At 36.9% G+C, this 20948-nt stretch overlaps 1 protein-coding gene across 1 annotated transcript in view; it reads left to right on the forward strand.

Annotated features, from left to right (window-relative positions):
* Positions 1-20948, forward strand: part of Znf292 (zinc finger protein 292) — a 71152-nt gene that overhangs the window by 41123 nt on the left and 9081 nt on the right. Inside the window, exons 5-7 of the mRNA XM_013032866.1 lie at positions 9699-9901; positions 16157-16293; positions 19082-19223. Of these exons, the coding sequence (XP_012888320.1) occupies positions 9699-9901; positions 16157-16293; positions 19082-19223 (482 nt within the window). The remainder of the gene's footprint in view (positions 1-9698; positions 9902-16156; positions 16294-19081; positions 19224-20948) is intronic.

The raw sequence follows: 20948 nt of genomic DNA on the forward strand, positions 1-20948 counted from the left end.
CCCAGGCCCAGAGTTCAAGCCCTACAAATGACAAAAAAAAAAAAATCTACATTTTTAAAAAACTATTTACAGGGGCTGGGAAGGTAGCTCAGGGTTAGAGCGCTTGCCTTGCATGCCAGAGGCCCTGGGTTTGATTCCTCAGCACTACATAAGCAAAAAGAAAAAAGCTGGAAGTGGCGCTGTGGCTCAAGTGGTAGAGCACTAGCCTTGAGCTAAAGAGCTGAGGGACAGCGCCCAGGCCCAGAGTTCAGGCCCCACGACCGGACCCAAAAAAAAAACAACTATTTACAATTATTTATTTAGGTAAGAGGTCATAAAATACATTTGTATAATATACATAAGAAAAGACACGCTTGAATGAGTAAGAAATGACAGATGACAGAATTTAGTGTTTATGAATGAAACCATCAATAACTTTTAATGATACAGGGAAGAAATCCCAAGTGTACTCATATCTTTATAATATTTTTAAATTAAAAAAGATATTAGGCTTTAAAAGGTAATGTGATAATAGTTTTATTTCAATGATTTAAAAATAGGTTTCTAGACTCTATCATATTTGATATGGAAGAAAAGAAAAACAAGAACTTTGGCAAGCAAAGTGTAAGTCCATAGCAGCTTAGAAATTCTACATTCTTATCCAGGATTGCATTTATTTATTCTTTAGATTTTTTAGTATACTAACTAGCATGTCAAAATAGCATTTCTGTTTCTTTAGGGAAGGGGGGGTTGTTTTGTTTTTTTGGTGTCGGTCCAGGGGCTTGAACTCAGGGTTTAAGCACTGTCCTTGAACGTTTTTTTTTTTTTTTTTTGGTGTGGTCGTGGGGCCTGAACTCTGGGCCTGGGCGCTGTCCCTCAGCTCTTCAGCGCTCTACCCCTTGAGCCATAGTGCCACTTCTGGCTTTTTTCTTTTTGCCTATGTGGTGCTGAGGAATCGAACCCAGGGCCTCATGCATGCAAGGCAAGCGCTCTACCACTGAGCCACCTTCCTATTCCCTCCTTGAACTTTTATATTCAAGACTAGCACCACTTTGAGCCACAGCAACACTTCCCATTTTCTGGATATAAGAATCTCATGGGGGCAGTGAAGATGGCTCATTGGTAGAGTTCTTGCCTTGCATGCATGAGACCCTAGGTTTGATTCCGCAGCACCACAAAAGCAAAAAAAAGTTGGAAATGGCTCTGTGGCTCAAGTGGTAGAGTGCTAGCCTTGAGCTGAAGAGTTCAGGGACAGCGCCGAGGCCCAGAATTCAGGCCCCACGACTGACCAAAAAAAAAAGAATCTCATAGACTTTCCTGCCTAACTTGATTGGCTTCAAACTTCAATCCTCAGATGTTAGCCTTCTGAGTAGCTAAGATTACAGACATGAGCAACCAGCACCTGGCTGGTTTTTATATATATATATACAATTTTTTTTTTTTTGGTGGTCATGGGGCCTGGGCTCTGGGCCTGGTCACTGTCCCTCAGCTCTTCAGCTCAAGGCTAGCCCTCTACCACTTGAGCCACAGCGCCACTTCTGGCTTTTTCTCCTTATGTGGTGCTGAGGAATCAAACCTAGGGCCTCATGCATGCAAGACATCTTTATATATTAGGGATTTTATTGGATATTGGGTATTGTTGTTTGTTTTGTTTGTGTTTGGTACTGGGATTTGAATTCAACTCTAGCTGTTTAAGATATTGGTCCCATTTCTTTCTTGTCATGAGTAATGCTACTGTAAATATGAAAATATAAGTATCTCCTTGACTTTTGCTTTGTGAGCATATACTCAGAAATTATATGGGTGGGTCATATAGTGGCTGGTTTTATTTTTTTCTGTTTTGTTTTTGTCGGTTGTAGTGTTTGAACTCTTGGGCCTGGGTGCTGTCCCTGAGGTCTTCAGCTCAAGGCAAGTGCTCTACCACTTCAGTAACGGCGCACTTCCAGTTTTCTGGTGGTTTATTGGAGATTAGAGTTTCACAGACTTTTCTGCCCAGGCTGGCTTTGAACTGGAATCCTCAGATCTCAGCCTTCTGAGTAGCTAGAATTACAGGCATGAGCCATTGGCGCTTGAGTGGTTCTGTTTTTAAGTAATGTTTTTGAAGGGGTACATTTGGATTGATACTCTTCCCTTGTACTTCCTTTTTTATTCTTTTTTTTTTTGGAGGGGGTCAAGTCATGGGCTTGAACTCTGGGCCTGGGCACTGTCCCTCAGCTCTTCAGCTCTCTAGCGCTCTACCACTTGAGCCACTGCACCACTTCCAGCTTTTTTTCTTTTTGCTTATGTGGTGCTGAGGAATCAAACCCAGGGCCTCAGCATGCAAGGCAAGCGCTATATTACTGAGCCACCTTCCCAGCCCCTTCCCTTGCACTTTCTAGATATGTTTTCTACCACTTTTTTAAAATTTCTTTTTCTTTTTTTTTTCCATTTTGTTTTTGATGCTGGTCCTGGTGCTTGAGCTCAGAATTGTCCCTGAGCTTTTTTTGTTCAAAGCTGGTGCTCTACAACTTGAGCCACAGATGTACTTTCAGCTTTTTTTTGTAGTTTTGGAATTGAGAGTCTCACAGACTTTCCTGCCTGAGCTGGCTTCAAACTGTGATGCTCAGATCTCAGCCTCCTGAGTAGCTAGGATTAGAAGTGTTGAGCTGCGAGCACCGTGCCAGATTCCCTTAGTTTTTGAATAGGGTCTTGCTTTTTGCCCTGGCTAGCTTGAAGTGCAGTCCTCTTAACCTTGCTTCCTGTGTTGGTGGAATGACAGGTATGAACCACTCCAAGCTTCTTATTGGTTGATAATTAAGGTCTTGCAAACTTTTACATTGGCAGGCCTGGATCTTCAGTCCTCCCAATATCATTCTCTCCATATCTAGTGTTTCAGGCATTACTTCTACCCAATTCTGTTTGCTTTTCTTTTTTTACTCAGTTCTGTTTTTAACTTTGGTAAGTTACTATATTGTTTATTCCAGAGTTAGTGCTATTTTCAATCTTATTAACAATGCACAAAGCTCTCAATTTCTCCATATCTTCACCAACACTTTATTTCATAGGAGCTATCTTAATAGCTTGGTGCTACCTCATTGTCATTTTGATTTGCAGTTCTGTAAGGATTTTTGATGTTTTCTGTACTTTTTTGGTTATTTGTACATCGTCTTTTGGGAGATACCTGTATGAATACATAGCCCTTTGGTTGTGTTTATGTGCTGATTTGGGGGCCTGAACTCAGGGCCGTGAGCTTTCACTTGTCTCTTTCAGTCAAGTCTGGTGCTGTGCCACTTGAACCACATTTCTCTTTCCAGCCTTTTGCTGGTTAATTGGAGATACATCTCATAGACTTGCTGTCTAGGCTGGCTCCAAACTGTGATCCTCAGATCTCAGGCTCCTAAGTAGCTAGGCGTGAGCTAGTACAGGTATGAGCTACCAGTGCCTGGCAACATAGTCCCCCCCCACCCCTTTTTAAATTTCTTTATTGAGATTAAATGATTACATAAATTTCAGAGTATTGTGGGATACTGATACTTAGCTAAAGTCACAAGCACATTTTATCCTTCACAAGGCAAATTGTCATTATCATGGTCTATAAAGCGTAGCCCACTTTTTAGATTACTTATTTCTTTTAGTGCTTAAGAGTTCTCTGGAGCATACTTCTTTATTAGGTGATCTGCAAATATTTTATCCAATTAATTGTCTTTTTATTCTTATTGATAGTGTTATTTTCCTGTACAAAATATTAAGTTTGACACAGTCTCATTGTATGTTTCACTTGCCTTTGGTGTCATTGCCAATAAATTTTGTTTAAGCCTAATACCATAAAATTTCTAGGTGTTTTGTAGTTTTGAGTATTAAGGTTAGGTCTTTAATCCATTTTGAGTTAATTTTTGTATATTATGCATGATAAAGGCTTAACTTCATTCTTTTACATGTGGATATATTCTCCAGCACTATTTGTTGAAGAGATTCTCTTTTCTCCATTGAGCTGTGTTAGCATCATTTTTGAAACTTATTTCATGAAATACTACTTTCTTGACTATTCATGATTTATGTCTTTTTTGTTGGTATCACTGTTTTGGTTACCCTAGGTCAGGAATATGATTTCTAGCCAGAAAGTATGGTACCTCCTACTTTGTAGATCTTTTCAAGTTATTTTGCCTGTTTGTTGTTCCTTACAATTAAGAATGTTAGGACAAAGTTTTCTGGCTTTATAAAAACTTGAATTGATATTTGATAGAGATTGGGTTAAAGCTGTAGATTTCTTAATATAATTCTTCAAATCCAGTTATTTGTATTACCTGCAATTTCTTTCAGTAATGTTTTAATAGTCCTCAGTGTACAATCTTCCCACCCCCTTTTTAAAGTTTTATTTCTTTTTTTATTCTTTTTGATACCGTTTAAATGGTTATTTCTTATTTTCTTATGAGTTTTTAATTGTAAGCACAGAAATGCAAATGATTTTATCTTTTGGCTTCTTAGGTCCTTTTTAATTTTTTTTACTGTTATAAAGATGATGTACAGAGGGGTTACAGTTACATAAGTCAGGTAAAGGGTACATTTCTTTTTGAACACTGTCACCCCTTTCCTCACACTCTCCCAGTTTTCCCTTTCCATGTCTACCCACAAGTTGTATAGTTCATTTTCAACATTGTATCTAGTGACTAACACTGCTGCATTTGTTCAGTTTCTAGATTCTTGAACCTTAAACATTTAGTAGTTTTTTTTTAAGTGGAATTTTTAGGTTTATTTTTAACCTCTAACCCCATGTTATTTGCTCAAAGAGATGATTTACTTCTTTGGAATGCATATTATTTCTTTCTCTTGCCTAATTATTAGATTACTTCTAAGAGGAAACATCCTTTTTTACCCTTGGAAGGTAAGGGAAAGCCACTAAAAGTTGTTTTTTGTTTTTTGTGTTTTTTTTTAAGAGGGAAGACAATGAAGTATATGCTTTAAAAGCTGACTTCTTAAGTATCCTTGGTCACTTAGAGGAGAAGTGATGAGGGGTAAGAGTGATGCAAAAAAGGAGCAGATCTGCAAGATTGTCTGATTTGTGATTTGGGTTGGGAGTGGGGTTGCAGTGGTGGAGAGGAAATAGTGGGTGGATCCGAGTAGAATGGCATAGCTAGCTAATAGACTGGATGTTTGGGAAATGCATTCATTATAATCTATCTATAAGCTCTTAAATCCCTGGCCTACCCCTCCTGAGTAGATGTGGAGTGGTTTTGGTGACACATACTGTGCAGAGATTTTTATTTATTTTATTTTATTTTTATTTTTTTGCCAGTCCTGGGGCCTGAACTCAGGGCCTAGGCCCTGAGCTTCTTTTGCTCAAAGCTAGCACTCTAGCACTTGAGCCAAAGCACCACTTCCGGCTTTTTCTGTTTATGTGATACTGAGAAATCAAACCCAGGGCTTTATGCATGCTAGGCAAACACTCTACCACTATGCCACATTCCTAGCCCATAAAAGGATCATCCCCCCACCCCCCTCCAGTTCTGGCCCCTGAACTCAGGGCCTGGACACTGTTCCTGAGCTTCTTTTGCTCAAGGCTAGCACTCATGTAGAGATTTTTATATGCTGTTTGAGACAGTTGAGAAGCTGTGAGAAAGAAATGATGTAAAGGCCATTGTATACACACTTAGGTAGGGGACTGTGCACTCAGTAAATAAGTTGGCCCTACTCTAGGGGAATCTGAGAAAGTAAGAGATATGTGTTATATAATATTCAAAAAACTACTCAAGTTTATGCTGTGGTTTATTTGTCATAAAAATGTAATGGGTAAGCGGGGCCACCGATGGCTCATGCCTATAGTCCTAGCTACTCAGGAGGCTGAGATCTGAGGACTGCAGTTCAGAAACAGCCCAGGCAGAAAATGTCCGTGAGACTCTTATCTCCAATAAAACACCAGAAAACCAGAAGTGGCGCTGTGGCTCAAGTGGTAGAGTACTTGTCTTGAGCTAAAGAGCTGAGGGACAGCACCCAGGTTCAATCCCCACGACCAACAAACAAAGAAATGTAGTGGGTACTAATTTTCTTGTTTAATATTATAAAAGTGATATTTTATGGAAAGAAGGTTTTTTGTTTGTTTTGTTTTACTTTGATAAATTGGCTCAATATTATGTATTTAGCTTGATTTTACTTATTTACTAGTCGTTCTTGGGGCTTGAACTTGGGCCTGAGCACTGCCCCTTTGCTTAGGATTAAGTTCTTTTGCTGAAGGCTGGCTTTCAAGCATGAGCCACCAGCACCCAGTACCTTGATTTTTTTTTTTTAACAAGTCTGGCAAGCACTGAAATAAGTAGTCTTTGTTGCAGTTTCTATAAAGAAAATCATGTCCTTATTGGTGAGAGTAATGAAAGATGTAACAGTTGAAGAGAGAGAATGAGTGCATTTGAGTATATTCTTCTTTTGAGTCATGAGCTTCAGAATATGTAATTATTTTCTTTTAAAGACTAATAATACTTCACTTTTTTTTTTTTTTTTTTTTTTTACTGTTACAAAGCACTATTTTGATTAGACGAAGTAGTCACATGGAAGAATTTTTTTTCTTCCTGGTCTTGGACTATGTGAAGAAGAAGAACCATTACCTCTGGTCCTGATTTTGTCATTGGGTGGTTTGTAATTTTAGGAAGCTACTTTTCTACTGTAAGCCTTAGTTTACTCATCTGCCAAATGATGGAGCTGTACAGAATGATACTATAAAACTCCTGCTCTAGTATTCTGTATTTTTTTCCTCCTGTATTTTTTTTGAAATCTTACCCTAGTTCATCAGTGGTCTCTCATTAAAAACAAACACCTCTGACTTTGAAAGTTTTTAATAAACATTCTTTTCATAAACTGATTTGGCACAGAAATTATTTTGCATGATGCTTTAAGAAACTTTTTAAAATTAGTAAGTAGTTGTACAAAGGAGTTATCATTCAACAAATGAGTTTATAAGTCTAGTGCATTTTGATATACGTCATCCATGAGATTTTTTTTTTACAGGGATGATTTGCAATTGATCTCTTAGGAACCGTTATTTTAGTTAGATACTTGACGTCTTTAAATTATTTGTTTTGCCATGATCTTTCAGACACTGTTGATTATGAGTTTTTGTGAAGGTATTATATCCCTGGGGGATATAATATATATAACAAGTGAGGTTGTTAGTGGTGGTTTTTTTTTATGTCAATCACTTAAGTAAGCCCAGGATAGCCTTATATTAACTTTATTTCTTATAAATCTTTCATTTAAAACCCTTAGAATTTGCTTTGATATTGAATTTTACATATAAAGATATTTCCAATATAATAACTTGACCTTCTTCATATGTTATTTTTGCTTTTGTTTTTAATGTCATTTATCATAGTAAGATAGAGGCATCAAACTCATATATTTACCTGTATTCTATGTACTTTTTTGTTTGGTTTAATGTAAAGAATAAAGTAGGTATAGAAGTCTAAAAAAGTATGAAATTTGGGATCCTCTGTTATCCTGGTTATATATTTATGAGATATGTATATATATATTTTTTATTTTATTTTTTTATTTTTTTGGCCAGTCCTAGGGCTTGAACTCAGGGCTTGGGCACTATCCCTGACCTTCATTTACTCAAAGCTAGCACTCTACCTCTTGAGCCACAGTGCCTCTTCCAGTTTTTTCTGTTTATGTGGTACTGAGGAATCAAACCCAGGGCTTCATGCATGCTAGGCAAGCACTCTACCACTGGGCCACATTCCCAGCCCCTATATTTATGATTTTAATACTGAGGAGCCATAAGCATATAGACAAATCTTGTAGAACAAAGTATAGTTAAAATGTAAAAATAAAGGTAATAGAAAGGAACACAGAATAAGAAAGAACATCACTCATTTTCCATCTTTTAATTCACAAAGTATTTACATCTTTTAGCATATTCACAAGTAGAGAGAATAATGAAGTTTATGTATAAAGCATTTTAAATTTAATTGCTAAAAGTTTTTCAAAAGTTTCAGGCTAGCTATCACCAAATAAATGTTTAAAAAAGATTTCCATTGTGATAAAGAAAACTTTGGGGGGAAAATCTTAAATTTAAGCCTGCTAAGATTTAAATTCTTTTCATAGGTACAAAATATGAATCCTTATTTGTAGATGACAAAAAGAGAATAATGAAAATAGAAGTATCTTATGCATATGTGTGTTTAGGCATGTATTGAAGCTTATCAATTGATACTTTACAAAATAACTTAAACCCACAGAAGTACTAAGAGATTTGTTCTTAAAACATTTTCCCCTCTAGCTTACATTTCTTTTTCTTTTTAAAAAATCTTTGTGTATGTGGGTATGTGTGTGTTATGTTGGTTTTGGAATTTGAACTCAAAGTCTGAGCACTGTCCTTAATGGTGCTTAAGGCTAGTGCTGTGCAGCTTGAACTACAGCTCTGTTTCCAGTTGTTTTAGTAGTTAATTGGAGTTAGGAGTTTCAGGGAATTCATGCCTGGGCTGGCTTTGAGCCATGATCTTTAGATCTGAGTAGCTAGGATTACAGGAGTGAGCCATCAGCACCCAGACTACATAGTTTTGACTCATTCTAAAAAAATATATTTTTAAAAAGATAGACTTCATCTTTGTAAAATGACATTGCCAATAATGAACAAAATAATAGTTAAATTTCTTTTTTAGAATACCCAGATGTTCTTTTGTGGCTGCCCAAACAACTATATAATGCTCCAACATTACAAATTTTAGGAATGCCAACCACTGTGATTCAAGAATAAATGTTATAGTAAGAATAATGTAGTATAATTTTAATAGAATTTTAGAATTGAATGTACAACTATTTTTATCAACAAGAAGTTTATTGAACCCATTCTGAATAATGCTCTAATAGGGAAAATTATTTTAATGCAGTTTTTAAAAGTTGGCAAACTAGCCAGGCGCCGGTGGCTCACGCCTATAATCCTAGCTACTCAGGAGGCTGAGATCTGAGGATCATGGGTCAAAGCCAGCCATGGCAGGAAACTCCATGAGACTCTTATCTCCAATAGACCACTAGAAAACCAGAAGTGGTGCTGTGGCTAAAGCAGAAGAACATTTGCCTTGAGCTGAAGAGTGCAGGGACATCACCCAAGCCCCACGACCAAAAAAAGAAAAGAAAAGTTGGCAAACTAGCCAGGTTTCATGCCTGTAATCCTAATTATTCAGGAGTCTGAGATCTGAGGATCATGGTTCAAAGCCAGCCGAGGCAGAAAAGCTTGTGAGACTCTTACCTTCAATTAACCACCAAAAAAGCCAGAAGTGGAGCTATGGCTCAACTGGTAGAATGTTAGCTAGCCTTGAGTGATAAAGCTCAAAGACAGCACCTAGGCCCTGAGTTTAAACCCTAGATCAACATGTGTGCGCACACACACGCGCATACACGCACACACACACACACAGATTCAGCAATCCAGACCTGATGGTTCCATGCCTGTAATCCAAGTACTCAGTAAGCTGAGGCAGGAGGTTTGCCAGCCAAAGGCTAGACTAGCTGCAAAGGGTGTACAAGGCCAGCTTTGAAACCCTGTCTCAGAATTTTAAAAGAAAGAAAAACAATATAAAAAGATGGCAATGAAAATCTCAAGTATTATGTGGTAGCCTTAATTGCAATAATAGAGAATAGAAAAAATGAGTTTTAGTTCCTATGTTTAAGTTGTTTTCTTGTATGGATATGTGTGTTGCAAGTGAAGTATTACCAAATGTTAATAATCTATTATGTCTTGTTTTTTAAAGTGAATGAATTTTTAGCTTTTGAGGGTCCCATCTTGTTGGATATGAGGATTAAACATCTAATCAAAACAAATCAGTTAAGTCAAGCAACTGCTCTAGCAAAGCTGTGTTCTGATCATCCAGAGATTGGTACAAAAGGTAGTTTTAAGCAAACTTACCTCGTCTGTCTTTGCACATCATCACCAAATGAAAAGCTAATTGAAGAGGTGAGTATATTTTTGTTAGAAATTAAATTTTAAAATAGAAAATTTTTAATTATATTAGAATGCCTGACTTTATTTTGTAAGTAGTTAAGGGACTTGTCAGTCAGCCTGTTTTAATATGCTCGTGGGTAGGGTCCAACTTTATTCTAAGCAGCTATCAGAATTATAAGTAAACTGTTCATTTACCTTCTATTTTGAATAATATGGATGTTTTAATTGATTGACTAAGATAAGGGCAGATGGTGGTGGTTTAAAAGTTCAATAAGATATTTATTTGGGGTAGTACTTTTAGTTTTTCTGACTTCAGAGACTTGCAAAGCTTTTGAATTGGCTAGTTTAAATAACAACATAAAGTGTTCCTAGAACTGAATCATATAGATTCTCTCTAAATATGTAGAATATATAGGAATACCTGCATTTTATATAATACATAAAATACATTAAGAGTAAATATTCTGTGTGCATATCTGCATAATGTAAGTTTATTTTTATGAAGCATTAACCTATCATTACATATAATTTGGCATAAACTTTATAGGTCTTGGCATAGTATTTATATATTGTTATGTTTTATGACTTCAAAATTCTGAAAGTAGAATCATGATCTAAATGGAAATTTTACATCAGTTTCAAAATGAAGTTGGAGATAAGGAAGGAGCATTGAAAGACAAATGTGTAACAATTTGTTAAGGAATTTAGGTAGACCTTAGTAGTACACTGACTAGTGTTCACTGAACACAGAATGCATATTGATATCTGTATCTCACCAGGCTCCGGTGATTTACATCTGTAATCCTAACTGCTCAGGAGGCTGAGATCTCAGGATCATGGATTGAAACCAGCTTGGACTTTCCTAAGTCTGCCACACTCTGGATTAACCACCAAATAGCCAGAAATGGAGCTGTGGTGCTAGTGTTAGCCTTGAGCAAAAGAGCTCAGGAACACTACCCAGGCCCTGAATTCATGGTTGGGGAACCAGCAAAAAAATAAAGTAAAAAATTTGTATCTCTATATGTTGATTCTAAAACAGTAGAGAGAGGAAAGCAAAAGAGTTGTAGAATAGACTTGAAGATATGTTAAAAGAAAGTCTGATATGTAAGATAAAAATGACAAGGCAGGAACAACAGCTCATAACTGTAATCCCAACTATTCAAGAGGATAGAGATCAGGATCACGGTCAAGGTCACCTCAGACATAGAAGTTCACAAGACCTCATCTCAACCAGTAGATAGCTGGGCACTGTGGTGCAGCCTGTCATCCAGTATATTGATAGAAGTGTAAAGAGGAGATTCACAGATCCTATTTGAAAAATAGCTAGGCAAAAAAGGATAGTGGTGCCGGGCGTCGGTGGCTCATGCCTATAATCCTAGCTACTTAGGAGGCTGAGATCTAAGGATTGCGGTTCAAAGCCAGCCCAGGCGGGAAAGTCCATGAGACTCATCTCCAATAAACCACTGGAAAACGTGAAGTGGCGCTGTGGCTCAAGCGGTAGAGTGCTTGCCTTGAGCTGAAGAGTGCAGGGACAGTGCTCAGGCCCAGAGTTCAAGCCACATGACTGACCAAAAAACAACAAAAAAAGGATAGGGGTGTAGCTTAACTGGTAGAGCTTGTAACCTCAATTCAAACCCCAGCCCCACTAAAATAATTACAGAGGATTTGCAATCCCCTTGAGTCAACAAAGAATGATTGTAATTAGAAACCAGAAAAAAAACTCACTACCCACATGAAGTTAGACATCGTGAGTATATGATGGTTTTGTGCTTTTTCTTGAGAAAGTGAGGACAGGTTATAAGTTTAGACCAAGGTAACAAATGAGCACGTCAAATATGGTGAGAGTATTGACAATATTAGGATGAGTGACTACAGGCAATTTCTAGGCTGGATCAAGTAGAATCACAAGTGTTGTTAGCCTAAGGCATTTTTCCATTACAGGGGGTTTTCTCCCTCTCTGTTTTCACAAGTAATAGCTACACAATTGACAATGGTGTATAACGTTTCTTGAAATAACCTTTATAGGGGCTGGGAAAGTGGCTCAGTGGTAGAGCGCTTGCCTTCCATGCCTGAGGCCCTGGGTTCGATTCCCCAGCACTACATAAGCAAAAAGAAAAAAAGCCGGAAGTGGCACTGTGGCTCAAGTGGTAGAGCGATAGCCTTGAGCTGAAGAGCTGAGGGACAGCGCCCAGGCCCAGAGTTCAGGACCCACGACCGGACCCAAAAAGAAAAAAAAGAAACAACCTTTATAACGTTTGTAATGTTAAGTGCACAGTATGTGCTTTGTAGGTAGTGAGATGTTAAAGGTGAGTGAGGCGAGGCTCTGTCTTAGAGAAGCATACTTTCTAGTGGGAAGTCATCTAAACATAGGGTTTAATAGCTTAAAATCAGAGGGATGAATTTGTAATCTCATAAACATCTGTATTTCTGTGACTGTAGATGTGGCTCAACTGATACTAAGCACCTTCCTAGCAAGCACAAAGCCCTGCCCCCCAAAAAGAGGGGGAAATTTGCAGTATTTCTAGATCACAAATGCTTGAAATATATTGGATATATGTGAGTAAATAAACATGAGTAATGATACATAAAAAATGTACAGTTTTAGAGTAAGCTCACTCCTATGACTCACTCCTGTAATCTTAGCTGCTTGGAAAATGAAGATTGAGAGGCTCACATTTTGAAACTAGACCTAGCAAAAAGTTTGTGAGGCCCTCCCCCCATCTGCCCCCAAAATCTGGTACAGTGTGATACAAACCTTTGTTCTAGCTGTGTGGATGGTTGAATTCAGTAGATTTGTGGTTCTAGACCAGCCAAGGCAAAACTTTCACAAGACCCCACTTCAAAAGAAAAATCTTAACCATGGTGGTATAAACTTGTCATTCTGCCTATGCAAGAAGTAAAGATAGGATTGGGTCCAAGCTGACCTGTACCACAAATTAAGAGTGAGGGAAAGTGTAGGTAGGGGAAGGGAGGTCAGAAGGGGTGATACTGACAATATACATTGTATGCATAAACTGCTTTGTTAAAGAAATAAAAACTGTAGCATAAAGGATCGGGGCATGGCTCAAATGGTAGAACATCTACCAAGAAAGCATGAAAGCCCTAAGTTTAAACCCTAGAACTACCAAAAACATGGGGCTAAAGAGAAAATTTCATTGGGGAAATAAAATCTCTTTCTTCATAAATAATGCAATTTTTTCCATGTCAACATTAATGGGATTTTAAGGTTTTAAAAGAAACAAATATGGTCAGATTAATAATCAATCTTCAAAGAGTTTTTATTTATCTATGTACTTATGCATGTGGAATTCTAGAATGAGTATAGACTGTGAAGCCAAGCCTGAATTAAAATCTTGACACTAACACCAAGTGTTTGTAGCTTAACTTTTTCTTAAAAAAAAGTAGTATGTAAATTTGTGCACCCCTAAATCACAAAATCTGAAGTCTGAAATGCTCCACAATCTGTAATATGTTGAAGGACACAAGTAGAAGGGTCTATACCTTATGTGACAGGTCACAGTCAAAACCTAGATGCACTAAAAATAATCTTCAGGGTAGGTGTATAAGATGATATGAAAAAAGAAAAACAGAAAAAAAAGATGATATAAAACGAAGAAATTTCATGTTTAAATGTGGGTCGCTACCACAAAATATAATATTGTATATATGCAAATATTCAACTCTTTAAAAAAATTAAATTCTGAAATACTTCTTGTCACAAGTGTTTGGGTTAAAAATACTTACTGTAAAGTAATATTTACCCAGCAAGCTCTTGTGTAGATTTTCAGTATTCTCTCTGAAGAAGCTGGCACTAAATTTTTTGTTTGTTTGTTTTTGTTTTTTGGTCAGTTGTGGGGCTTGAACTCTGGGCCTGGGTGTTGTCCCTCAGCTCTTTAGCTCAGGGCTAGCACTCTACCAACTTGAGCCACAGCACCACTTTGGTTTTCTGGTGGTTAATTGGTGATAAGAGACTCGGGGACTTTCCTGCTCTGGCTGGCTTTGAACTGTAATCCTCAGAACTCAGTCTCCTGAGTAGGAATACAGGTATGAGCCACCCGCACTCAGCTACTGTTATTAATTTTATGGAAATGTTTAAAAAAAAGACTCAGATTATCTAGAACCAGTGGCTTATACCTGTATTCCAAGTTACTCAGGAAGCTGAGATAAAAGGATCGAAGTTCAAAGCTAGCCATGCCAGAAAAGTCCTGTGAGAGTCTTACCTCCAAATGGTCACCATAATGTTGAAAGTGGAGAGAGTGCCAGCCTTGAGCAAAAGTGCCAAGTGAGAACTTAAGGCCCTGAGTTCAAACCCCAGTATCCTCACCAAAAAAAACAACTAAAACCATGGGCATCAGTAATCAAGCCCCGCAACCAACCAAAAAATCATATCAAAAAAACACAACTAAACAGTTTGATTTACTATCGTTTGTATGTCAGAATAATTGCTTAAAACCAGAATAATCTTTATAAAAAAAGTGATGAAAGAGATTGGGTTTTTGATATCAGTCACAGGTTGTTTTAGTCAAGGCTCCACCACTTAACCGTTATAAATTGGACAGCAACATCTTCAAACATAATATTTATATATAAAATGATAGTGCTATTGAATTATTGATTGGTAATCATGATTGAATGATAATATACATAAAATGTTTGATACTGAAATATTTACATGAAATAGAGTAGTTTATAGATAAAAATTGTTAGTTATAGGTTGTTTATAGGTAGGAAGTATCAGAGGAATTGAATTGTAGAAAAACACTGCCCAGGGCCTTTTTTTTTTCTTTTTTCTTTTGCAGGGGATTTTGTTTGTCTGTGACAGTCCTGGGGCTTGAACTCAAGGCCTGAGCACTATCCCTGAGCTCTTTGTTCAAAGCAAAAAATAAAAACACTCTACCACTTGAGCCACAGCCCTCCTTCTGGCTTTTTTGGTGATTAATTGGAAATAAGAGTCTCATGGACTTTCCTGTCCTGGCTGTCTTTGAATCATGATCCTCAGATCTCAACCTCCTGAGCAGCTAAGATTACAGGTGTGAGCCATCAGTGGCAGGTGCTTTGTTTTTGAAACAGTGTTTCACTACCTAGGCTTTTACTGAGAATACTGATATGAACAACTATATCCAGCTTAAGTTTCAGTCTTTATTCTGCTGCTAACTATACTTTCTTTAAGAAATCACCGATATTGATTACACAGTTTGATCTTTTTTAGTCTTTAATGTTTTGTAGCCCAATTCGATATAATGGAGCTCCTGAGTCTGTTACCACACCACACTTACCATCATTATCAAAGATCAGTTGTAAGATTATCCACCTCATCCATTTCTATAAACACTTGTTCAGTTCCAAACACTTGAAATTTTATACCTATGCACACTTTTGCCAACCCAGTATTTGATGAGGAGAGAAAGATGACCAACTAGGAAAGATCCAGTCAGTTCTGTGGTACTTGGGTGTTCGTGGTCTGTGTTCCCTCTTTGTTCCTCCTTTTTGCCATATATCACTGTACTGTGGTGAGTACTCTTTCTATTCTGGGGAACACAAAGTGATTTATTACCTTGAGAGGCTTATCACATCCCTTAGAGCAAATGGCTGCAAAGATGATAGGGAAATTTATACAGTACATCACTGTAATGAGGTGTAATAAGTATTAACTTTAATAAAAAGAATAATAGATGTGAGTATATCATTAAATGAAGCAAGTTGCCCTCATGTAGGTTATGTGAATATACTCATGAATGTTGAAAAACTTTGAAGTGGAATAAATTTATATGAAAAGCAGTATAGTAGAGAGTTACAAAAAACTAAGATGAGCCTATTTTTGAATATATAACTATATAAAATGTTTTTTTTTATATTTTTTCCTCTAACAAATAGTTTATTAATCTATCCTTTATAACACCTGCCTTTCTGCTGATTTCTAGAATTAAATCAGATAAAAGTGAGAAAAATACTGCAATTTTCCTTTTTCAGTGTCAGGAATTCATTTAATGGACAATAGGTGCTTATAATTAATATTACTTAGTGAACTTTTGTAAATTCTCATGGTTGGTCTCCCTGTTTCTTTGTTTTACTGGCTATGAAGAAAGATTACCTCTTAAAACTATAAGTAAATGACCAATTATAACTTGATAGTGTGAGAGTTAATGGCATTTTATTGGTGAAAACATTCGTAGCTATTGTAATGAAAAATTGAAACTATTACTACAGAATATTCTAATATTTAAAATATGCCTATTTATGGCACATTTCTGTGTCCTTTTTCTGTAGATTTCAGAAGTTGACTGCAAAGATGCACTAGAAATGATCTGTAACTTAGAATCTGAAGGTGATGAGAAAAGTGCTCTTGTTTTGTGTACTGCATTTTTATCACGTCAGCTCCAGCAAGGGGATATGTACTGTGCTTGGTGAGTTGGTTTTCTTTTTCAAGGGACAGTTATTAAATAGTAATACAAAATTGGTCTTGAGGATTAAGATTGTTTAGTAATATTTTTAAAATATTTTTAAGCCAGGCACCAGTAGCTCACACCTGTAATCCTAACTACTGAGGCTGCTGAGATCTGAGGATCACGGTTCAAAGCCAGCCCAGGCAGGCTACCAGAAAACTGGAAGTGGGCTGTGGCTCAACTGGTAGAACACTCACCTTGAGCTGAAGAGCTGAGGGACAGTGCCCAAGCCCAGAGTTCAAGACCTACAATTTACTAGACAAAAAACAAAAAAACCCAATGTTTTTAAACCTCACCAAGACAAATTATATTTTTATTATGTGCTGTAAAAACTAATTACCTAGTAGTTATAGTTTGGCCTTAAAACTTCGTTGTAATAGCCACACGATCTTTAATGTTACAGTTTTTATGATGACACAAAAGAAAAGTTGGTTTATAACAATCTGACATTTAAAAAGACTTATCAAGTGATATGTGACAAAAGAATATAGGACAGGTCAGTAAATGGTTGTGTAATCAAAGGAATTAAAATGAGAATTTCCAAGGTTTGCTGAGCAGTTGATTTGTGTTATGAAGGAAAAAATATATATGCACTATAAGATGCATTGATTTAAAAGGCAGATAGAAAAATTATGGAGATAATAAATAAGAGGTCATTAATGAAAAGTAGACTTTATAGGTGTAATAGTATGAAAATAACTAAGAAATCAGTGTGCTCTAATGGTTTAAAAAGGCATTAAAGTCTGAATTTTAGGAAATAAGCAAAACCAATCTACTATACACTCTTAAATAGAAGGTAGACATTAATGTATAAGAACCACTCTATTGAAGAAGTAATAGGCATTTATGGAGAAGGAAGTTAACCATATAGAACTGAGAAAAATACCAACCAGAAAGCCAATAAATCCTATAGGAAGTTATAAAGTCCTCATTATGTGTGTGGCATGAAGTGAAAGAAATACCAAAGCTTGTGGTTTCCAAGATAGTAAAAAGACAAGACTCAATGATAATGATATACTCAATTAAAAAGATGGTGAATTGAGAAGACTAGCAGTCACTTTTTCATATATGGTCACATATTGTTTAACAGGACACATTTTTGAGAAACATGGTTAGAATCAGTTTTAGTCATTAGACAAATACTACAGAATTTAGTTAAAGCAAAAGGCTATAATGGCATGCCATCACAAGATTTTGTGGTTCTTTAGGGCCATCCTCTGACATGGCTCCAATGACTGAAAACTGGTTACAGGACGCATTACTAGATATCAGGTTTCAGAAGAGATCAGAAAAGGCTTGCAAAAAACTGAAAAGGTGCAAGTAGTTAGGATTTGAGAAACAGATTGTTGAAAGTCCTTGTGTAAGTTAAAATCCAGCAAATGAGCAAAATTTTCAAGTTGGCAGAAGTAGAAACAGGAAAGTTAGTTATAAAGGCCTGTAAATTAAAGAATACACTTGGTGAAAAATGCTAACACAGGAAGATTTTTTTGGTGAAAATTAACTATGGAGTACATAGAAATAGGATGCTAAAAGTGGGGCAAGTTTATTACTCTAGTCAGATTATTTTCTCTGAAAAAATATTTCATTAAATAAGACAGGCACGCACCTGTACTTCTAGCTACTTGAAAGGCTGAGATCGGAAAGATTTTGGTATATAGCTAGCCCAGGTATACATGCCAAAACCCCTTCTTAACCATCAACCCAGCTGGCTCAGCAGCATATGTCAGTTATACTAGCTGTATGAGAGGCTGAGATTGAGCCCAGGAAGGAAAATCTTAGGAAAGTCCTATCTCAACAGAAGCTGAGCATAGTGACATGAACCTGTCGTCCTCATTATGGTGGAAAGGGAAACTAGGAGGATCATAGTCCAGTCACATGCATGGCAATGAGTCTCTTATCTCAGAAGTAACAAGAACAGAAAAAGAGCTGGAGGCACCTGCCTAGCAAGTGCAAGATTAGGTAAAGCCCCAATACTGTCCCCCACTTTTAAAAAGTATTCTTGTGTCTGAGAATGTGGCTTAGTGGTAGAGTGCCTGCCTAGCATGCATGAAGCCTTGGGTTTGATTCCTCAGTACCACATAAAAAGAAAAAGCCGGAAGTGGTAGAGTGCTAGCCTTGAGCAAAAAAAAGAAAGAAAGAAAAAGCTCAGGGACAGTGCCCAAGCCCTGAGTTCAAGCTCCAGGATTGGCAAAAAATAAAAAAATATATATACATATATATATATATATGTTCTTGTACTATTGTAACAAATTAGTCTCCTCTATGTTCTGTGTCAACCATGATTCCTGTATGCATCAAAAATAACCTTATTGGTTGATTTTAATTTAAAAGACAAATGATTTTTTTTTAGTTTTGTGTCTATATGATGGTGGGATTGAAGCCAGAGTCCCAAACATACTACTCAATGCTGTACCACCCCTAACCCTAGAAAAATGCTTTTTAAAAATAATTTTTTCACTTTAAGATATTTATGTACACTTGCACACACACACACTCACAGCTCAAAGTAACTATTCTATAGCTTGTGCAAGTGTTAAATGCTTTTTTAATAAAAGATAAGTGCTACTCTAGGATTGAAAAAATACTGATCAATAAAGTATTTGTTCTTTAGAAGATCAGAATCTGTTGTCTTGCATTCCACATGTATCATTTGAATTAAAACCAGTTTTCAAATACAATGAAAAGACTGGCATACAGTCTATGATTATACTCTGACTTCTTTCTTAACCTTCTTTTTTTTTTTTTAAAGGGAACTCACTCTTTTTTGGAGTAAATTACAACAAAGGGTAGAACCATCAATACAAGTATACCTAGAGAGGTGTCGTCAACTTTCTTTGTTAACAAAGACTGTATATCACATTTTCTTCCTGATTAAAGTTATTAATTCAGAGGTAAGAATAAATATGATATCTTTTCTTAATTTAAAATTAACAAAAGATTTTAAATTCTATTATTTCAGAACTATTTCAAGTGATTTTTTTAATTGCTTAAGACAATGGTTGTTTTTTTAATCCTGTGATATATTTGATCCAGAATTGAAAAGGAAGGGCTTGCTTTTCCCTTCTAGGAAAGTAGTACACAAAATAATACAAATTTTCATTCTTCAGTTTTGTTACTACTGTGGGAATTTGACTATTAAGAAATTTACAAAGTATGCCGGGTGCTGGTGGCTCACGCCTATGATCCTAGCTACTCAGGAGGCTGAGATCTGAGAATCGCAGTTCAAAGCCAGCCCGGGCAGGAAAGACTGTGAGACTCCTATCTCCAATGAACCACTAGAAAACCGGAAGTGGCGCTGTAGCTCAAGTGGTAGAGCGCCCGCCTTGAGCTGAAGAGCTGAGGGACAGCGCCCAGGCCCAGAGTTCAAGCCCCATGACCGACAAAAAAAAAAAAAAAGCAATTTACAAAGTATAAAGAGAACTATAAAAAGTAAATTTCATTTCCAGTAGCATGGCAGATTATGTAGTCTAAAACTCCCTGTATTTGCCAGGTACTGGTGGCTCATACCAGTAATTCTAGCTATTCAAGAGTCCAAGATCTGAGGATCCTGGTTCAAAGCCAGTGTGGGCAGGAAAGTTTGTGAGACTCTTTTCTCCAATTAACTACCAGAAAAAGAAAAGCCAGAAGAGGACCTGTGGCTCAAGAGGTAGAGTGCTAGTCTTGAGCAAAAAAGCTCAGGAACAGTGTGTAGGCCCTGAGTTCAAGCTTCAGGATTGGCATCGAAAAACAAAGGAAAACAAAAATCTGCATTATCAAATAGCCACAAATACTTGTGAAATAAAACAAATGTCTTATTTTTGCAGCTGAGATTACAGGACTGTTAAGGAAATCTGCAGGTTTTCCTTGGTAAAGATGAATCTAAAATATAGAGCAGAAAGCTTAAAGTAATAGGTTCTCAGTCTTGCCTAGCCTGGTGGGGATTAGGACAGTAACTAAGTAGCTCAGATTTTAATATTAACATAGGGATAGAAGATAGCTATGTGGAGATCCATAATAATAATAACAATAATAATAACTAGGTCATAATTATCCATCCTTCCCCCCCCCCAGTCTTGTGTCCTTACATTTTCTAAACGTCAAGGCTTACTAGGCAGATGTCCAACTTCTTGAGCCATGCCCATAGCCTATCAGCCCTTTTTGCTTTAGCTATTTTTCAGGTAGGCTCTTGCTTTTCCCTGGGGCCAGGCTTGGACTACACTGCAGTCATCTTCCTATCTCTGCCTCCCATTTAGTTGGGATTCCAGGCATGAACCTATGAACAACCAAAGAGTTGTTAACCTTTGAGAAACGTATCACTAACATTTTTGCCCCAGATGTCATTCTTCATTCTTTCTTCATTCTTAAGCAGGCTTAGCCATAAAGTAGGTGCTTTAACATTGTGCCCCCCTTCTTCACACACACACACACACACACACACAAATAATAAATAATTTACTTTGCTACACTTGAAATTCTTCCATTACTAACAAGTTGGGGAACCTGAGGGCTCTAAATTTTCTTACATTTTAGAAGGATTGCAAGGAAGTGAACTTAATGCTAAAAATGACTTTTATTGATCATTTGGTTATGTGTGAGACATTCTATTAAACTCTCATCTGGTAGTATATACATTTGAT

The sequence above is a fragment of the Dipodomys ordii genome, unplaced genomic scaffold (genome assembly GCF_000151885.1).
Source record: "Dipodomys ordii isolate 6190 unplaced genomic scaffold, Dord_2.0 Scaffold158, whole genome shotgun sequence".
NCBI lineage: Eukaryota > Metazoa > Chordata > Mammalia > Rodentia > Heteromyidae > Dipodomys > Dipodomys ordii.